Here is a 20,084-nt window from a genome sequence, read left to right as displayed (position 1 = left end):
AGAAAAAGGGAGTGAAAGAGGGGGCTGAGTGATACCAAGGACACACAGATATCAACAACCCCAGTAAATACTGATGACTTTTTTTCTTCTTTTTTTCATACAGGACACTTCACAATCATTTGTACAGTATATAAATTAAAATGTTGCTGGTTAACCTCTCTTTGTCTCAAGCAGAATGCCCTAAATCAGAAATGCGAGCTTGTCCAGTAAAAGTTTACCAGTTTATGGTATTTGGCCAGTGAAGAGTGCAGACAGACAAAACTAGCTCGATTTCTTAAAACTAAAATATACCAAACCCTGACTGTTTATTTTACCAATATTTAACCTGCATTGATTAAAGTGACTTTCACTAAGCCTTTGGAATGTAATGCTTTGTCAGCAGCACTCAAAATAATGCCTTGTTTAACACACAGAGGGCCATCAGGACGCACAGATGACTTTGTTCCTGGTTATTTTGGGATGCTCCGATGCTCTGCTCTGACCTGAGACGTAGCTAACAGTGATGCAAAGAGGTGATGATTATCTCCTGTCTCACCTTTTTTTTTCTCCCCCCTCCCTGACACTTGGTGAGGGAGCACATATGGTGAAGAGCAAGGCGTGGCAGGGTTTATAAGGCACACACTGAACACTTTGTGCCAGAAAGCATGTGTGCACGATGGGGGTGTTTTGGGGAAACGTCATCTGTGATGTTATGGTGCCACCCTTCATTTTTTTTTGGCCTTGGTAAATCAGATTGGACCAGATAAAGAGGACAGATAGGACAAAATGTGGGTAGCTGCTTCTGTCTGAACTAAAATATGTTGTATGATGGTCAAAGAGGACAGGTTTTTATCTAGGGTTGTTGTAAAGCTTGTTTGTGACATTTTTTGACCTTCACTCTCAGCTCATGTATACCCGATTTGCCTCCTCTCAAAACCAAACGTCCTTTTTAAACCTTACATGAGGAAAAATAACCCTACTATGAAGAGAGGTTTGTTCCAGCATTGTCGTCAACAAGTGCAGTGATTGTTAAAGAAGTAACAACTTTTAAAAAAACGTATTTCTTTGTACATCTGGATTGTTTCATACAGAATAAAAACGGTAAACAATGTTGTTCTGTATTAAACTGGCAAAATAGAACTCAGTGCAGATATATACACACACAGAGGGACTCACAGTAAATACAATCACACAAACCAAAGTTCGAATATTGACACTCACCCACAGTGCAAACACACACACATACACACATCCAGTAGACAAGGACAAACAGTGGAATGTAAAAAGACCCCCCCCCCCCGCCACCCCCCCACAAATACTATTACTGTCATTTGTTCCCATTCATCCAGTCAGCACATGTCTATATGGGACTTGGGGGAGGCCACATTCAGGCAGTGAAGCAAACAACTGGAAGACTGACTTAGTTCAAAACCCCCCAGAACAACACAAAATGCCTTATCCAGATTTAATGCACAGATTAATGTAGTTGATAGACACATTGTAACGTGGGTGACAGGGATAGTGCGTTTTGATTGATTGATTGATTTTATCGACATCTGATTTCTCAACATATTACCATCTGTAACCCTAATAAAGTCATTTACTGCCTGCGTTCATAAATTGTCAATTCACCCAAATCACAAGTGTAGATCTAAACTCAAGGTCCTCTTTCTAGCTTTTTCCTTCAAGACTGCATCTCACGGTCCTCCTCACGGTTGAATCCAAGATCTCTCACAGTGGAAAAAACCCCCACCCCCCGTTCAATTTCTGGCTTGCGCAAAGCGGAGCCGCACCAAAACTAACCAATTGTGAGGTGACGCTGTGCGGCCCTTGCTTCCAATGATTTTCGTTTGGTCTTCCTCAGGGAAGGCTGTAGCTTTTGGCCCCGTCACTAATGTCGTGGTATGTATTGGTGCAATGCCACTGTGTGCAAGGAAAACGTTGAGATGTGATTGACAAAGCATAAGGAGTAAAAAGCTAACAAGGGGACCTTGAATTAAGATATTTTTTGTCACAAAAACAAAAACATTCTTTGCCCACTTAACCCTAGTGATATCAAGATATGCAGGAAGTTTCAGTTTTAGTTTCCGTGGTGCCACTGAGACTTCTGCCACCACCGAAATGTGATGGAGGTAAATTGTGTTTGTAGTGCTCAAATAATTGATGTTGTTGTCAGCTGTTTTCTTCTAGTCCCAATGAAAACCTTTCACTGAGCGGTTTGTGGATTATACGTTTAACCAGAGAATTGTTTCTCAAACCCAAGACATATACATCTGAAACCATCTGCCTCGCTTGATACCACCAGGGGAACGTTAGAAAATACTATGTATGTGTCTGTGGTTTGGGTGGACGGACCCTTTAACCTTGGTGACCTCCCCACGTCTTCAGCTAACTTCAACACCACAAATACTACCAATACCTTATTTTCTCCATTATTATCAAGAACAATGCTGTTTTCAACAATATCTTTAATTTAGCTGTGCAAATCCTAAATACTCACTCATTCACACACACACACACAACCACACACACACATTAACCCACACTCCCACACTTATGGAAGCTGGCTTTTTGCTTATTTTCTGTGTCTGGAAGAACATGTTGATTCTCTAAATTCTTTTGAAAACGAAAAAAAATAAATAAAACACAACATTAATCACTTTACTCTTTTTTTTCTGTCCATCAGGATTTCTTTTCCAAGAAAATAGGAACGTATTTTTTTTTTCTGACACTTGACCCTATTGGACCAGCATTAAATGTTCATATCCTTTTTTTATTTTTTGTTGACAAACTTCATTTGGGGTTACAGCACATCACCCACAGCACGCACAGACAACGAAGGGTTCCAGCCAAGGGAGAATTATTACAGTGGTGCCAGAGAAAGAGTGAAAAGTGAAAAAGATAAAACATGATTTGAGTGACAATGAGTCCAATTCTAGTCTAATTCCATTTTAAATACAGCCCATCACTCTTCCATTGCCTGTGTCGGTTTTCCTGATGTTTCAATCATTTTAAGGGTATGGAGGAATAGTGGCAGTAACTGAAGAGGACTTGAACGAAGAGGCGAGGAGCAGAGTGGAAGATTCCTCACTGCAACACCAGATGTAGGCGGTAAATGGGTTGCACAGGTCAGCGCCATTCACACTCAGGTGCGTGTTTGAACGCAGCCCGTCTTGCCACCACAGTGGATGGTTGGAATATCAGTTTGATCCATTTTTGGTTGGTTTGTATTCATGGGTGGCAAGAGGTACTGCTCTGATGTTAAACACTGGGGATGGTTGACAAGGTGGAGGAAAGACTGAGGGGTATTTTGATAAAACAAAAATCTTGTAGAAAGAGGCCACAAGGAGGAAGTGACTAAAGACATTAAAGACATTTTTAAGTTCAGACAAAGGGATGAGAGGGGGTCAGGTGGGAATTAGAACTTGACAAGGGTGAAATTTAAGGATGGTGCCAAGAGGACTGAGGGCAGAGGATATCAAAGAGGCCTGAGAACAAAGAGATGACACACATTGTCTGCAGCCTAAGACTGCAGTTAGGGGGTAGGAGATATGTGCTGAGGGCAGGGACTGAGATGCTGAATTCTGAGGGGGGGGAACACTGTAGGCAGGTTGGTCGCTGGGTTCCTCAGGCCTTGAGAGCATGCCACTGGGACACGGCAGTACGAGGGCGGCCCATCATGTCTTTCCAGTGTTTTACCTCGGCAGGGCCACTCTTCCATGAAAGATAAATCTGTGAGAAAGAGAGAGAGTCAGTGTAACTCATGTACACATGGAATGATGTTATTTGTAAAAGAGCTTTCCCCAAAATAACAGGGGGGTATTAAGTAAAAAAAAAAGCGAAAAAAAGCCTCAGTGTGAGTCTTAAGTCTAGCCCTGCTTTCACCACTAAGCCTGCCACTCTAATCGGAATTTAACTCAAATCCGGGGCAGAAAAAGAGCCATTACAGGAAGAGATTTCACTTGCTTAGATACTCTGAGGCTAATGCTGACACTAATGAAGATCAAGCACAGAGTCTTAAAGTAATTCTCATGTAGAAAGAAACTCGGTTCATGTCACAGGAAATACTGTTTTCATTGTCCTCCGACCAGTTTCAAGTTATTTATGAGTGTGTTATAATAGGCAACATATGATAAGTGCTGTGTGTAGGCAGATAATGTATGTGGTTAGGATGGCAAGTATAGCACCTGCAATTACAGTAGATGTGGGTGAATGACAGCGAGTACAATAGTTCATCCACACAGTATAAAACTCAGATAAGAGATTATTCTCACTGTGTCTGAAGGAACAAGGATTTGATTTGAGCTTTGGGGTCTTTCCAGTATTTCAGACAGAAGTTATACATTTATGAATTATTCTCCAGTATATATCTATACTTACAGAGAAGTGGGTATTTGGTTTAAAATAAACAAATCAGTCACTATGCACAAAAAATTGGGATTGATGTGGTTAGAGTTGAGTACTAACATATGACTCAGTAATGGCATAAATGTGGATGAAATTTCTAATAATTTCCTAGGAAGTTTCCTGAAAAGAACAATGAATTTCCTAATTTCATAATTCACAATGATTACAGCTGATGCAGAGACGGTGTTAAATTGGTACACTTCCAATAAATTAATTACAATTAATTGTTGAGCTAGCGTAGCCTCGACTCTTTCAGTCAGTGCACAGAAGGTCAGCTGAACATGCAAAAATGTGACTTTGTCTTCAGGCAGCCATATAGTATGAGGGATTAACTTTCCAATAATAAATGAATAATAAATTCATATTTATTTGTGTTTAAAAAGGAACAGTTCTTTCAAAGACATGCTTCCAAATTACACATTTTTTCCCCAGGAAACATTCTGAGAAATAATTAGGAAAAAACAGACCCTTAAACTAACTAACCAATAAAGAAATACAGCAACACACGGATTGTAACACAGCAATCGAAACATTCAAATGTTCATTCGCCTCTCTAGGTGCAAAAGATCCCTGAGAAATTTGGACTAGCCAATCTTCTCCTTTGGGCAATAGATGTGTTTTTCTTTGAGATAAGCAGATAATTCACAGATGAATCATAACCAAAATGTTCAGGCAACAAATGGACAATAATACAATGTGCCCATTGAGATCAAAACAGATTGTCCTGTTATAGTTAGAGGAATTTGGACGCATCTTCTACGTTTAGTGAAAATTGAAAATGTACATTTTAGGGGGTGACTGTACATTACATATAAGGGCACATGCATTTGCCTGCATGCCAAGCTTATTGGTCATTGGTGTAAGTCTAAATAGAAACAACTGGCCTACACTCAAAATTAGTGTTTTCAATTCTTCTCATTTGTTGTATAATTATTTATTCGCAATACAGAAGACTGGTCTGCGTGTTCCAGCAGGGGTCAGTAGAGACTCTCTCAGTGATCAGCTGCTGATGATCTGTCACAGAGTCAGAGGAAGAGAAGAAGAAGAAGAAGCGAAGAAGAGGGAAGGAGATACCTTTCCAATGACATCATTGCGACTGAGCCTGTCCTTGTCCATGACGGTGATAATTATGGTGGTCTCCCTCAGCACGTGGGCAGGCACGTCAAAGGGGAAGGACTCGTTGAAAACAGGGTTCAGACAGCGCTTCATTACCACTGTCTTCTTCTTCTCCACACGCTTGTCCTTGTGCATCAACCACACTTTTACATAGGGGTCTGAGGAGAGGGAAATACGCATGTTTGCATGTTGTTTACTAAAATGTAATGCAATGTTAGTTTGTGTGCTATCATGGATTTAATGTTATCATTTTCTCATTCTTATTTTGAAGCAGCAATGATGTAGAAGGACAACAATAAAAGGACACGGGAGATGAAGGAGCATTTATACCAGAAGTGCCTCCAATGTCCATGGCTTTGAGGTTGCGGGCTTTGATGATGCTCACAGTGATGGTGTTGGCTGTGGGGTTGTAGCACAGAGACACCAGCAGATCCCCTCGGCTCCCCTGGAGAAATCACACACAACAACAGTAGAATTCTTTACTTTTTTATCCCCTTTTCACATTGTTCTCCCCTTCTGTTGCTTACTGTGTATTTGTGCTTCTTCCTCTGGCTGTCTGTGTTCTCTCCGTCTACCTGTCAGCCTCTCCATATTCCCTTCTATCTCTTCTCCCACCAGCATGCTGCCACATCTCCCCTGGGAGCGTCACGGCAGCCAGGAATGACATCACCCGTTACATTCTGTCCCATCTTCTCCTTCCCCTCCTTCCCTCCTCCCTCTCCTCCCTGTTCCTCTTCTTTCCTCTACCTCCTTCACTCCCCCACCTCCCTTTTCCTTCTTACTCACGCTGCCATCGCTGCATGGATTCAGCTCCTTCCAGAAAGTCTGCATGTTGGCCAGGTCCAGCTTGTTGAGGGGGATGGACACCTCTCCTATGGGGTCATTCCTGCTGAAGCGGTCGTAGTCGAGAACCTGCAGGTATAGAGTCCTCTGGACCACTTTCTCATAGGGGAACCCTGAAAAAAGAAACAACACAGTCCTGATAAGTCACAGTGATAGAAAAGAAACAGGTGCCTGCATGTGCTCTGAACATTAAGTTAAGTTCATGTTTAAGGTATTAGAAAAGCCCCCTCCATCGAACCTTCAAACAGGAAGGTCTCATTCCAGTGGGGGTTTAGATTCTTCCTCTTGACTTTGGTCTCCAATTTGTGCTTCTTGTCTGGCAGCAGGTAGAGTTTGACAAACGGATCAGAGGTGCCGGAAAAGTCTTTAGCAGGCAAATCCTGGCCCTTGAGAATTTTGACAGTGAGGGTGGAGTCCTGAAAACTGTATCCAACACTGAACTGAATACGACCCAGCTTCTCACACACTGGACCCTCATGATCATCTTCCTCAGAACCTGGAGACAACTAAGAGGTACAGAAAGAGATAAACATTAGCTTCATTAAAAACGAGGCAGTATTTATTGATGTATTACTGGTTCATCACTCTATTTTGAAACCAGATATTGCAAGATATAAATTTAGTGGTGTTCATAATATATGCACACCAAGTTTTCAGGAGTACCTACATCTTTGGATGGGGAAAATAATTGCTTTTTGCAATGAACAGATATTCATTATAAGCTAAGACCACTTGAGATTAGTTTGTTCTTAAAATAAGACAATTTTATTTACATATTTTATTATGAAGTACTAGAAGAGAAACACTCAGTTACCAGTTTATTGATGGCTGTAGTTTGTGGTGCTGTTGAATTGTACCAAGAGGTGTTTCTAATGTTTAGTCTACCTTCTGTGATACAGCTAAGTGAGGCCAACAAAATACTAAAAACACCTCTCAGTATAACACAATCAACAGCACCACAAACTGCAGCCTCCAAAATGAACACAAAGTTGTTGACTTGTTCTTGTTTGACCGCATCACATGGTCCTCATTGGCAGACTGAGTTTGCTCAGTTGTTCAAACTGTCCTTTATTCTTAGCACCTCTAGGACGCATCCATGTTGACTTACTGATTGAGTGGACGCTGAAAAGTAGCATCCATGGCATGTGCACTAGTTTCTACAGTCCCACAGATGCGATGCAATACATCTGTCAGTGACGACACAAAATGATGATAATTCATAACTCTCTGAAATCTAAATGTACTGCTCACTATAGAGTGAACTTCTGAGTCTCTGTAGGGAGGAGTGAATGAGTGAATGAGGGAGTGGTTTTGGATACAGCACTAGTTCTAAAGCTCTAAAGCTCCAGAGCAACACAAGCGAGTGGACCTTGAGTTGCGATTGCTTTGTCAACTGCTGATTCAAAGGTCAAGAATGAACTGTCAAGCTCAACCATGAAGTTGAATCCTCTAAAACAGTCTCAACAAAAACTAGGTAGGATTTGTTGCAGGACTGATGTATTGATCTGCAGTAGTTTTAACCAGGTGTGCCTAATGAACTGGCAGTAGAGTGTATTACGGTATACTAAATGTCGTACCATGAGAACTGCACCACTATTAGCAGACCACTGGGTCAAACTCGTATATATTCACAGCATGTTCATGCACACACAGATTAAACACTTCCAGAAGAGCTGACAGGTGGTGTCACACTAAATAGGAATCTGGGAACCCACACTAATTTTGCATTTCAAAATTAAAAACACAGCTCCTGACTGGCAAACTAGCATAATGTTATGTCACATGGCCGCTGTCTGCTGTGCGATAAAGGCAAAAAAGTGTCCATGGCTGTGTGGAGATGAGAGGCAGATTATCTGCTGGTAGACAGACCCTCTGAATGACAGTGGCGTGGCCTGGAGGGAGGGAGAGAAATCCAGTTTAAAAGGTGCTATCTGATGGTGGAAGAGCTAGAGGCATTACTCAAGGAGCAGTTCCACAAATTTAATATCCAATTCCGTATTCTCCCACACATTTCTGATGGTGCTGCTCAGCCTCATTCTCCATGCTGAATATGATCACTTTTCATTATGCAGTCCTCCACCCAACAGCTGGCCTAAATTGCTTTTCCCCATTTTCTGCATTGGGCGTCCTCTCTTTTTTCCCAGAGTCCTCCTTTCTCATTCAATTCTTAAATTCTGCTCTCTAATTTCTTTTTCTGAAACCAAAACAACCCACGTGCAGTAGATGCAAATTCTCTTGGAGCACAAAACTTGGCCAGATTTGTACAACACTTTAAATGATACATCTGGTGATATTCTATATTTTAATTATTAAGAAATTAATATCTGTCTAGCTGAAGCCTCCATTGTTGTCCAAAAACTATTAAAACCTAACGAATTAGCCACATGTTGCACTGGCAGACATGTTCCTTTGTTACAATGAGCATGGGCACTGTAGTTTATTTTGAGTCAATCCCACATACACCTAACTTGACGCACCAGATGGTTTGTTACACAGAACCATCTGAGAAGTCCTCCTTGGAAACTGAAAAGGGCAGGCACTTTCAAAAAATACTTGGCAGGTGATTGAATGAACCATCTGTTTATCACCGTCAAGCAGCAAGCAAGCAGTAAGTGTAGCTAGCTATGCAGTCAGCATGTCAGTAGACAATTCTTGCCATCTTTGTAAGGAAAATAACAAAAGACACTCGCTTCTTACTGAAGTCTTCTGTAGGAACAAATGGGCTTGGGTATGAGTGCCACAGACTGGCAGACTGGGAAAGTCAGAGACGGACTAACGGATGGCTGTTTTTTTTCACTTTTCATGGGATTTGTCTACCATAACAAAAAAAAAAACAAACTGAATATCCACCGCCTTATAACACATATAAACTCCGCAAATGTGTGGACGTGTGATGACACAGAGGCAACGACACATTCACACCCCACTATCCATGGCTCTGTGAGCATCACAATAAAATGTCAGAGTACATCCTGATAAGAATCATGTGATGCTGACAGGAACCCCATCCATCCTCCCCCAACCGCTATCACCTGAAACGCCTGAGAGGGTTGTATGTATATATACTCTGACGTTCAGTGTCTTTTCTCTCTTCTCATAGTCTATGGAATAAAGTCTGTATATACCGCCATGGCTTTTCCTACAGCAGCATAAGTGGCTCAAAAGTGCTGGATGGGTATTTTCAGCATGAAAGGAGGGTTGTGTAATATATAGACGCCTTTGGCAAAATTGCCCAGAATGAGTATTATCATTAAGCACCACCACTGTGAATTCCACAGACACACCATGAGACCCACATAATTACACACTGCTCATACCCATCTCTGCCATATTCCTGCAGCACCCACAGCACTGCGTGTTCTTTCACAGCTAATTACCGAACCTCTCTGAATGTCCCCTCCCCTCCCAGTGTCTCACTTCAGGGTGATGATTACTGTGTGTTTCAGTTAGCTGTGATATTGTACGGCAATAACTAACTGTAACGCTCGACAGGTGAGTGAGCCGAGTGGGATGAAGACTACTTTTTGAGCGATGAAAGACTTGTGAAGAGGAAGCACTTCTCATCGGACTTCGCTCAATTGAAAAGAAGTGTGTAGGCTTTCTGTTCTCACTGTCTTCTCCAGAACCAACACAGTGTATTAATTTACAGTAGGTGGTAGACAAATTCAAGACCTACCTTGACAAAACAGTCAAGGTAGATTTTTTAGCAATGCTGCCATATTCAAAGATCTCAGCAATTTGTTTGATAAGTAAAGTAATATTATTACTGATAGTTACTGATTACTGAAAAAGTTTGTCACCTATAAATCAGCACTTGCAATTTGACATGTCAGCTTTTAGAGAAACCTTACAGCAGAGCTCGAAAAAGGCCCTATCACGAAAGTACAAACTGTACATTCATTTGACAAAAACAAACTCCACTCAAGGTCCACTCGCTTGCTTGTTCTGGAGCTTTCGATCATATCACATACTCTTCATCAGCAGTTTAAGCTGCTCAGAATCATGTAAAAATCAACAGTTCAGTCAGAGACATGTCAAGGTATTGACCATTGAAAGAAAATGGTAAAACAGTTAGATTTGGCAGAAAAGGCTCTGCTCTTTAAAGGAGCTCTCAAAGAATATTAACATACACCTTAGTTAAATCAACAATACCAAAATATACCACATAAAGAAGAGCTTGGGGTGAAGGAGAGATCATGGGCGTAGTAAGCAAAGTAGCAGTGATAAGTATATGGTTATAATGGCTGCATACACCGGCATTAATATGATTGGATGTTACCACGTAGCTGTATATGATGCCAATCAGCCAATACAAACACAAATTCAGTGCTCTGCCCAAACTATGCTTCATTTCCATGAAAACGGCGCAAACGTCTCTTCTCTATCTGCTGATAAAGGACTTGTGATACAGCGAGAGAGTGGACCTTGAGTGGAGATTGTTTTGTCAGCTGCTGTTTCCAAGGTCAAGAACTGTCAAGCTGCACATTCAAACTGCATCAAACAAGAGGATTAGCTACTACAAGTTAAGGTCGAAACAACATAGACATAATGAACATTAACAGTACATAGGATAATAATGAGTTTAGTATAAGATACTAATAAGTCATATTTTGTTGGTTTTTACATTATTTAGTCCACCTCTGACTCATCTTAGACTTTCTTGTCTCAAGGCCTGCATGTAACTTTCTTAGATTAGGAAAGATGATCTGGAAGCACCATTTGAGGCTTTCAGCCATCTCATTTATTATGATTTAAAAGGCCTTGCTGACAGCAGTCCTCCTCTTAATATAGATGAGTTCAGCAATGCGGATAACAGACAGACCACGGATGAGTTAGTGGTGTATCAATAAAATGTGTCTCATGGAGCTACAGATATACTGTGTTGATAATGTGTGTTACCATGAGCATGTCACTGGTGACTGAGTTGGCCAAGTCAGAAACAGAGGAGTTGGCATCGTGGCGGCGTCCGGTCTCATCTGGGGTTTGACCTCTGGGGCTGCTGCCTGGTTTGTTACCTGGAGTCCTGTTAAAATGGACACAAACACACACACATATTCGCATAACCCCGTATTCAGCGCAGGTGTCCTCGTACTTTTGCGTACTTTTGATCTGGGGCTGTTAATTAAGTGAAGTCTTCATGCTACAGCATACAATGAAATTTTAGACAGTGTTCTTACAACTTTATGGCAACAGTTTGAGGAAGGTCCTTTACTGTTTCAAAATGACATTGGCCCTGTTAACAAGAAGAGGTCCATAAAGAAATGTTTTTCCCAAGTTTGGGGTGGAAGAACTCAACCCCATCCAACACATTTGGGAGCCAGGCCTTCAAAATCAGTACCCGACCTCTCTAATACTCTTGTAGCTGAATGGGAGCTCCCTACCCAAAAAAAATTGAGGCTGTCAAGGGAGACTCTTGAGGGACCACTAGAGTCTGCAAGGCGAGGGTTATGTGACAGAAGGAAGCAGTCTAAAGCATAGGTGGAGAACCACACAACACTAATGTCCTTGATAAATCTGTAAAACTTTCTACAGTGAAGGGAAAAACACCGGTTCTGTTCTTCAACCTCTACAGTATTTAGTTTTGACGAAGCAGTACCTTATTTTTGCAGCATATTAAAAGCATACTTGACATGACACCTGACATTTTGGGAAATACACTTGTTTGCTTTCTTGCCGAGATGTAGATGAGAGGATTGATGCCACTTTCACGACTGTACGCTAACTATGTAGCTGGAGCCAGCAGCCGGTTAGCTTAGCTTAGCGTGAAGACTGGAAACAGGTGGAAACAGCTAGCATGGCTCTGTCCAGAGGTAGCAGAATCCGCCTACCAGCACCTCTAAAGCTGACTAATTAACACATCATATCTGGTTGGTTTAATTTGTACAAAGCCAAAATGTAAAAATGACAAGCTGTGGTTTTATGGGGGGTTTCTTGAGCGGGAGAACGGTGACTTGGAGTCTCCACTGTTTGTACAGCAACTGCTGTTTCCCCACTGTTTCCAGTCTTTATGCTGAGCTACTCCAATTAGGTGCTGACAGTAGCTTCATATTTACTGTACAAACATGGGGGTGGTATCAATCTTCTCATCAAGACCTTGATGATACAATGATACAATGATACATGTGACTGATAATCCTTGAAACAAAAAGAGAGAGAAAATACAAAAATTAGTAAAGGCTAATAATTGCTCTTAGTTCACATTATGTAATGATTGGTAAACAGGGAAAATACAATGATCTGATACCAGTCGAGGCGTATTGACAAATAAGACTAATGAGCACCTATGCGCTGTGAGAGATATGACCCAGGGAGAAGAAACAGTGAGAGACAGAAATAGTGAGCGAGGGAGCAGGTGAGCTGTAAAACACAAAGGTAAAAGCAGAAGTGAAATTAGAAGACGGTATTGTGGGAAAGATGATCCAAGAGGGAAAGATAAATTTGAGGACTTATCTGTGCACCAAGGTTGAGGAAAAAGTGAAGGAGAGGATTTGTCTTTGTTAAGACTCGAAGGATTAATAGAATGAACAAAGTGAGGTTACTGACTCAAATTTATGTGAGACTGAGACATCACACAACAACACACACGAGCATTAGCTGAAAGAGAAATCGAGGAGAGCGGGGAGACGGGATAAATAGCCTGGAGACGAAATAGACTAGATTTGGTTTGGGTTAAGAGTCGGAGGCTCTAAAGCAAAGAGAGGAAGCAAACTGACACGTTACGTGGTCAAGCAAAATAGAGGGAGGCTGGAGAAGGAGGGGTGAGAGATGGACATGGTTTGTACAGCAAAGAGACAAGCGAGAGTGAAGAAGAGACACACACAGAGAGGAGGGGAAAAGGATATGGTGTGGATGAGAAAAGAATCGATTCGTCACTCTGCGTTTATTTCCTGTGATCTGCAGGTCACAGCACCAACAATGCAGAACAGACTTAATTAAGAAAGAAATGGTTTCTGTTTCAGAGGGTTGCCCCATTACATCTTTCTATTTTATGTATCTGCTGATAAAGACATCGGAAACATTATTTCTCTCACACTGATGTACTCAGAGAAAGCTAAAAATGTTCAATTACAGCTTCTAATATCAACCCCCTAACACGTCAGGGAACAATGTGTTAACTTAAAATAATTACATAACACATGGCGGTCACACACACAACACCTGGCTGTCTGCCATTGACTTGACTTCCACCTGTACTGTCGTGTGCTGCGTTCAAGGACTCACTAAAAGATGTGTAAACTTTGTATCGTAGCTGATCATTTTACAAAGCAACATTTTAGATCATTTGCCTTTCTTCCACATATCCTGTAAGAACCAAAATCAATAAATGAATTGACTTTGTTGGTGTTATTATTATCTGTTATATGTTTATCATCGTGGACGTCTGTGAATTGAATTATTATGACACAGGAATGCTCACGACTTTGTTTAATTAGTTTGTGATGATCTTAGCCCATTTAGATTTACAATGGGACTAAGATCATCTTAGTGTTATGGTTCTTTTGGGAAATGGGGCTCTGATCAGTTGGTTAAAAAGGTGCCCAGCTGAGTTAAGAGTGGAACAAAACAGGTTTTAACAAATACAACAACAGAGGAGTAGACAGGTTTAGGTTTTTCCAAATGTTCTTTGCAGAGAGAATCTCAGAAGGATTTACTTTTCTGGATGGAAATTGAAGAAATGAATGGATATGGACAGTTTCTAATAAACTGTCAGACCCAGATGATCTGATCACCACCCTTTCCTTTACAACAGAAAGAAAACATTCTATCCTAAAGGGTTTGATTTCCCAAACCTGTATTTTCAATTTATTTACTATGAAATGAAAATAAGTGTGTTCTGTCCCCTTTCATGTGTTTTCAATGTGTGGTGGTGTGTGATTGGTCTGAAAACTTGTTTGTTGCAATGAAGGTAATTCTGATCCTCTGATACCCTCAATCAATTCACATTATCATTTCACAATGGTTACGCCTGATTGGTCGCTTATCCTCCAGCTATATTTTATGGCACAACAGCAACCACCTGAAGTTTAAAACTTTCATTTTCAAAAAGCTCTTAAGAGGAGAATGTATCCCTCTAAACAGTTCAGTTGCAGCTCCGCTACATGGACTCTTTAGAGGTATTCACCACTCTGACTATAGAGCACATAATATATGCCTGTCAGCCGCGTCTCTACCCAAAGAGTCTATAAACACTAACTTGTAGGAGGGGTTGGCTCAATGACAGCCCATTGAACCCTACTAAATCAACACCCAACACGCAAGACAGAGGCCACATGAGTCTTGAACAATCAACCGTACATAAACACAGCTGGGAATTTCCTCCATTATTTACAATGGAGACCTGCATTTCATTCTACGGTGCTGTTGTGCATATTTGACTGTAAATCATCTCAGCCACGCAGAGCACATGCAATACCTTAACACAGTGCATATAAAACTGCTGTAGTTAATGCAGACCTGCATATATCGTGCATGTCTTTTTGCTAACTGTAAACATATTGCTTGCTCTGCTCCAGTCTAATGGAGCACTGAGCCAACCAGAAAGTGTTTCTGTAACATTTGCATACATTTGCGGTAGCATTAAGTCAAAGACTGTCAGTTGCGCCACTAAGAGTAACCAGAAGAAAAAAAGCAACAGAGCAGATACTCTAAATCTCTCCTTTCTATCAAACTTGAGACACATAATTAGGTGTTCAGCAGGCAGGCAGACACAGGAAAAGACATAACTGATTAAAAAAAAAAAACTGTGTTAAACCGGCAGTTAACCAGGTGGAGATCTGAAGGCGAAGATGTCAAAAAGTAGAAAATGAAAGCTCAGAAGCATGATGACCTAATTTATCAGCTAAAAACACAGCATGTGTACATTTCATTGTCAACTTATGAATTTAACATTTTTTTACCACTCGAGTGCTGCCTTTTTCTTGAATTAGTTTTGGGGAAACAGACACATTTAATAGAGATAAATCATCATAATAATACATTTGACAAGTGCAGTTGGTATAGACACAAGGTGTCTACTGGTCACGGTCACCAGAGATTAATGTATGGTGACATGAACGGCAAATAAAGACCTGCTGCTGCACAGAGCGTCCTCGAATCACGACTGTTGACACGGCAACGGCCTGGGGGACATCAAGCAATTGGGTGTGGTAGTGAGGTGAGTTCATCCATGCGTGTAAATATACATATTTACTCACTGTCAAATATACACACACCAGCAACGCCCCCCCCCCACCCCCCCCACACACACACAGGCTGCAGCAGGGCACTAGCGCTGCATAATATCTCAACTAGACATGATAACATCCTCAAATTAGCTTTTTGTCCAGAGATATAAAGAACACGATGAGAGGAATTATTCTCTTTCCACTCAATTAATTCTCTCTAAAAACAACTTAGTTATTCTCACTGCAGTTCTTTTGATTCAATGACATAAACTCAACATTTTTGCCGTTATCATAAAGTTAAAAAATGAGTCCACATGTATCATGCCACGGTGATAAACTCTGGAGACAGAACAGAAGAAAATATATCTGTAGCTGTGAGCTCTGCCTGCGAGTCACTATCTCGTCTAAAACACAACACCAGTTACATAATTCATTCTTTAGAGGTTGTTGTAACCATGACTACTGGAATGTGTGCTCCCACTTAAGGTTGTACTCACTACCATCATGTATTTTACACGGGGTTGCAGTAACCATGGTAACATGAGCCTTCAAAAGAGGGCAGTAAAATCCAAGGAAGTTCCACAGAGAAGGGGCATATATTGAAAATAGCAAAAAAGCCCACAGGGCAAAAGGGACCAAACATTTAGAAAGCCTTTGAAACACACTCCTGGAACACACTCTTCTCTGACTTCTCTCATACCTATACTTCTTCAGCCCCCCTGTGACCCTGCGAAAAACACCACAGCACGTACCACTGGGTATGTGTGAGCTCATGCGGAAAATGGCTGATTCATAAATGCCAAAAAAAAAATGAAAGGTGCAAAGCAACCTCCAGCCATGATACTCACAACAACAGGCAATGACAGAAATGAGCAATTGTAGCGTTACCTTCTTCCCCTGTTACTAAAACAGTCTGGATCATCAGACTGAAACAAGCTCGGATCTCACTCTACACTTCACTTTTTCAATGGTGGGGAAATGCAAATGAACTACCAACAAGTCTATAAAACAAATGAGCACACACACACACACATGCAGTCCTCCTCGAGGTCAAGGGTAATGTCCCTGGAGAATGACCACTTCGATCTGACGCACTGAAACTCAAACCCCTGACTTTTGACCTCATGGCCTCAATCTGGGACTGTGTTGTAAGCCATCTTCTGCGTAATTGGACAAAGCAGGTTGTTGCATCCCAGGGGACAATGCAGAGACGTCTTATATATGTTGGAGAGTCTCTTTAGCATTCATAAAGAAAGAGTGAATAAATAAGATAAATAAGATAAAGGTATATCATGTCAGTAATTTCAGTGACTGGATTAGAAAAAAAAAAGAAAAGTAAAGCAGAGGTCTGGCAGCAAGAAGCATGAGCAAGAGAGAACGTCTTCACAGAAGATTCAGAGCATGCAAAGCAACATGCAGTCAAAATTTACTGGACGACAAGAATTTTAATCAGCACGTTTGTGTTTTCACACACGTGCCCTAATCTTTGTGACCATATTGTCCTGCTGCATGCCTCCTCAAATCTGAGACACAGAAAACTAACGGGATGTCTGTTGCGCATGCACGTCTAGCTGCCATCTGTTTGCTTAGAGATGGCACTTAAATATCAGTGTGCACATTTTATGAAGCAGACGAGGAGCTTTTATTTTCTAAATATAACCAGTCCGAGGTGTGAAAACTGAGTGGAATAAAAATGATATCAAATGTTTAGCAACAGAACAATCAGCAGAATCTGTCTCGAATTATCTATGTATTCAATTATCCTTTCAAAGCACTTCACTACATAAATATGTGTCCTTATGTTTCACTTTAACTCATGTATTTAAGTTGTGTTTCAATCACTTGACCTATTTGCACTGTGCAATGAGACAGCCTTGTCTCTTGGAAGTCATGTTTATATACACTAAATTACAACAGCAAATAAATACAATTAGTCCTACTTAAGTAGTCAAGACCTAGACAGTTTTGTGCAACAGATGAATTTAGACGTCTATCTGAAGTCTGACTATTAGTTAGATCACGACAGTCAAAGTCTTTGTAAAACCGGCCCCAGGTCTCCCGTGTCAGAGTATCCTGTGTTTTGAACGCCCATCATCCACCCTGCCTTCCTCCCTTTGACTTATGTTCGCTATAAAAACATACCACTTACTTCATTGGAAAAAAAACGTCGCAAGTGAACATAATGCAGGCAGCAATAACAAAAATTAATTGGCAAAACAAATTGGTAGTATAGAAATGTAATTTCTAAGAGACAGGGTTGAATGAGAACATTCTTCATAATTTTATCTGTGTGTATGAATGTAACAAAAATGTGTTATGATGCATCTTACAGTTTAGATGTCCTCTGCGTACTAGCTGACTAAATACTGATCACTCAGAGGAGAACTCGGCTTCTAATAGAAAGTGGATCAGAGAGCTCATTTGAAAAAGCTATTTTTGTTGTTATATTACTCTCTATCAGTTTCTGTTATCATTCTCCAGACGTCATGCCAAAATAATTAAGTTAACCTGCCTTAGGATATGAGATACATTATAAAGGGACAAAGATTTATTGCATTTATTTTCATAGCTGGCTTCATGTGAGAAAACAATATGGAATAATATTGGTTTTATCATTTAGGTGAATCAAAACAAGCAAGAAATAGAGCTGAGATTGGGTGAATATAAAACTGAGGTGTGTATCTAAAACCTTAAATCTTAACACATGCAACTAGTACAGAGATTTAAAGGTGACACAGGCGTGTTACAGAAAGCTTGTGTGTGTGAGCAAATATACTGTATACCAATGCATGAAAACTGCCCACAAGGGAATCTCATTCCTTTTTCAGCAATGAAGCAGATTTATCAGAGTCTGGCCGAGCTGACAGTCACCTACACTGACAGAGGAGCACTGCGGTGGCTTTATCCCGTCACAACGCCATTCAACACCCTCAGGAAATGGTGGATTAGGTGAATAAGGAGATACGGGAATGGAAAAGGAGAAAGAAGAGGAGACAAACTGGAATTACAAGAGCACAAAATAAGAAAAATAATAGACGCAAGTAAACAAAGCGTTGAGGAGATATTGAGAGAGAAGGCAGAGGTGGAGAAACAAAATGAGGGCTTCAGAGGGTAGAGAGGAAATTGATGAAGGGATGGGGAGAGGAATGGGAAGCAGAGGGAAAGGGAGGGAACGTGGATGGACGGGTGAGAACATGAGGGATGAGGGTTACCAGCAGGGCCTGGATAGGAAGTGCGTCTCCATAAACATACTGTATCTGGGTCTTGCTGATCACACACTTGCCCTAGGAGACCATGAAACACAATATAGGTCCCACGTCCCATGATGGATGAGGCCCGGGCTCCAATGTCAGCCCACTCAGCGCTCCACACCAACAGGGACAAATCACTCGGCCTCCGCCCCCCCTCAACACACAGGCTAATACAACTAATGGAGCCATCTACAGTGTTTGACTGGCTTGATGCTCTTTGAATAGACTTCTGCTGCCTCACTCTTGAGATTTATCCACTGGGAGTTGCTGTTTTTGTAAATCACGCTCTATGCATAAATAACCTGTAGTGATGTCATATCCTTTTCAAAACTTGAGATAAAAGTCAATAAAAATCGTTAAATGACTTTGAGAACATTGTTTTTCTTTATCCTCCACCACTCACTGTCACCTTCGCTGTGACGTCCCCTCACTTTCCTATCAGGGGCTCACTTAAATCAGCTCCCTGCCCGTAGCCACAAGCAGCAACCAGGGAAATGGTGAATGAGCTCCAGACTTAGATCTGACAGGTTTTTTAAAAAGATGCCTCGTTTGTGCTGACCTACATCGCTTTTTCTTTCCAATCATCTCTCCTCCCGGGCCACTGCCGGCTCCAGAGGCTGCCATGGGGACTAGTGGCCGGCCTGGAGAGTCATTAGGAGGCTTGACTCACTGTGATTGCTGGCTCAGACGCACAATTGAAAAAGTCAGATATGCCAGCTGATAAAGGGTGGCAACAACTTCCTGCTTGATTAATACTGTACAGTCTGGCATTGTGCAACTCAGCGAGTGCAGTATAACGTGACCGTGACTACCAAGATTAAAACTCTGATTCCCGCTGAGGCCATGTGAACAATGTACACGCCCTTAGTTTGAATAACAGCACACATCAAATGTAATTTAGGCTACTGTTGAAGTGTTTAAGCTCATCTTCAAAAGACAATATACTAAAAATATCCCTGTTCGTACTTTGGGTGACACACCCAACATTTACGTATTATCACCTTGTTAAGTTGTTATGGTTCAAGTAAGTAAATATACATTCTCCTATTAGCTCTGTTTTTGGTCTCCACCAGCTCCTGAGGGAAATAAACTGTTCTTTAGCTGCTAAATTCTTCACTATGTTCACCAGCTAGTCGTTAACTTTGTCGATCGGCTGTTTGTTGCTGGGCAGGTAGCGTACAGTGGGCTTATCAGAGCTTTTTATCTGAAAACATTTCTTGTGATATTTTTCCAGAGATGATGTCTGTGGGGTTTTTTTCCCCTCTATCTTTCTCACTAGAGCTTTGAGCTTCTCAAGTGTACATTTTTTTGTGGTAACATGGTG

At 41.2% G+C, this 20,084-nt stretch overlaps 1 protein-coding gene across 1 annotated transcript in view; it reads right to left on the bottom strand.

Annotated features, from left to right (window-relative positions):
• Positions 1-3,606: 3,606 nt before the first annotated feature.
• The window catches only part of syt7b (synaptotagmin VIIb), a 71,252-nt gene continuing 54,774 nt past the window's right edge, over positions 3,607-20,084 (bottom strand). Inside the window, exons 8-13 of the mRNA XM_070906024.1 lie at positions 11,245-11,368; positions 6,584-6,851; positions 6,289-6,458; positions 5,833-5,947; positions 5,461-5,660; positions 3,607-3,711 (exon numbers count right to left, since the gene is read on the bottom strand). Coding sequence (XP_070762125.1) covers positions 3,607-3,711; positions 5,461-5,660; positions 5,833-5,947; positions 6,289-6,458; positions 6,584-6,851; positions 11,245-11,368 — 982 coding nt within the window. The remainder of the gene's footprint in view (positions 3,712-5,460; positions 5,661-5,832; positions 5,948-6,288; positions 6,459-6,583; positions 6,852-11,244; positions 11,369-20,084) is intronic.

The sequence above is a fragment of the Enoplosus armatus genome, chromosome 1 (assembly GCF_043641665.1).
Source record: "Enoplosus armatus isolate fEnoArm2 chromosome 1, fEnoArm2.hap1, whole genome shotgun sequence".
NCBI lineage: Eukaryota > Metazoa > Chordata > Actinopteri > Centrarchiformes > Enoplosidae > Enoplosus > Enoplosus armatus.
This window is presented reverse-complemented; position numbering and strand designations above follow the sequence as displayed.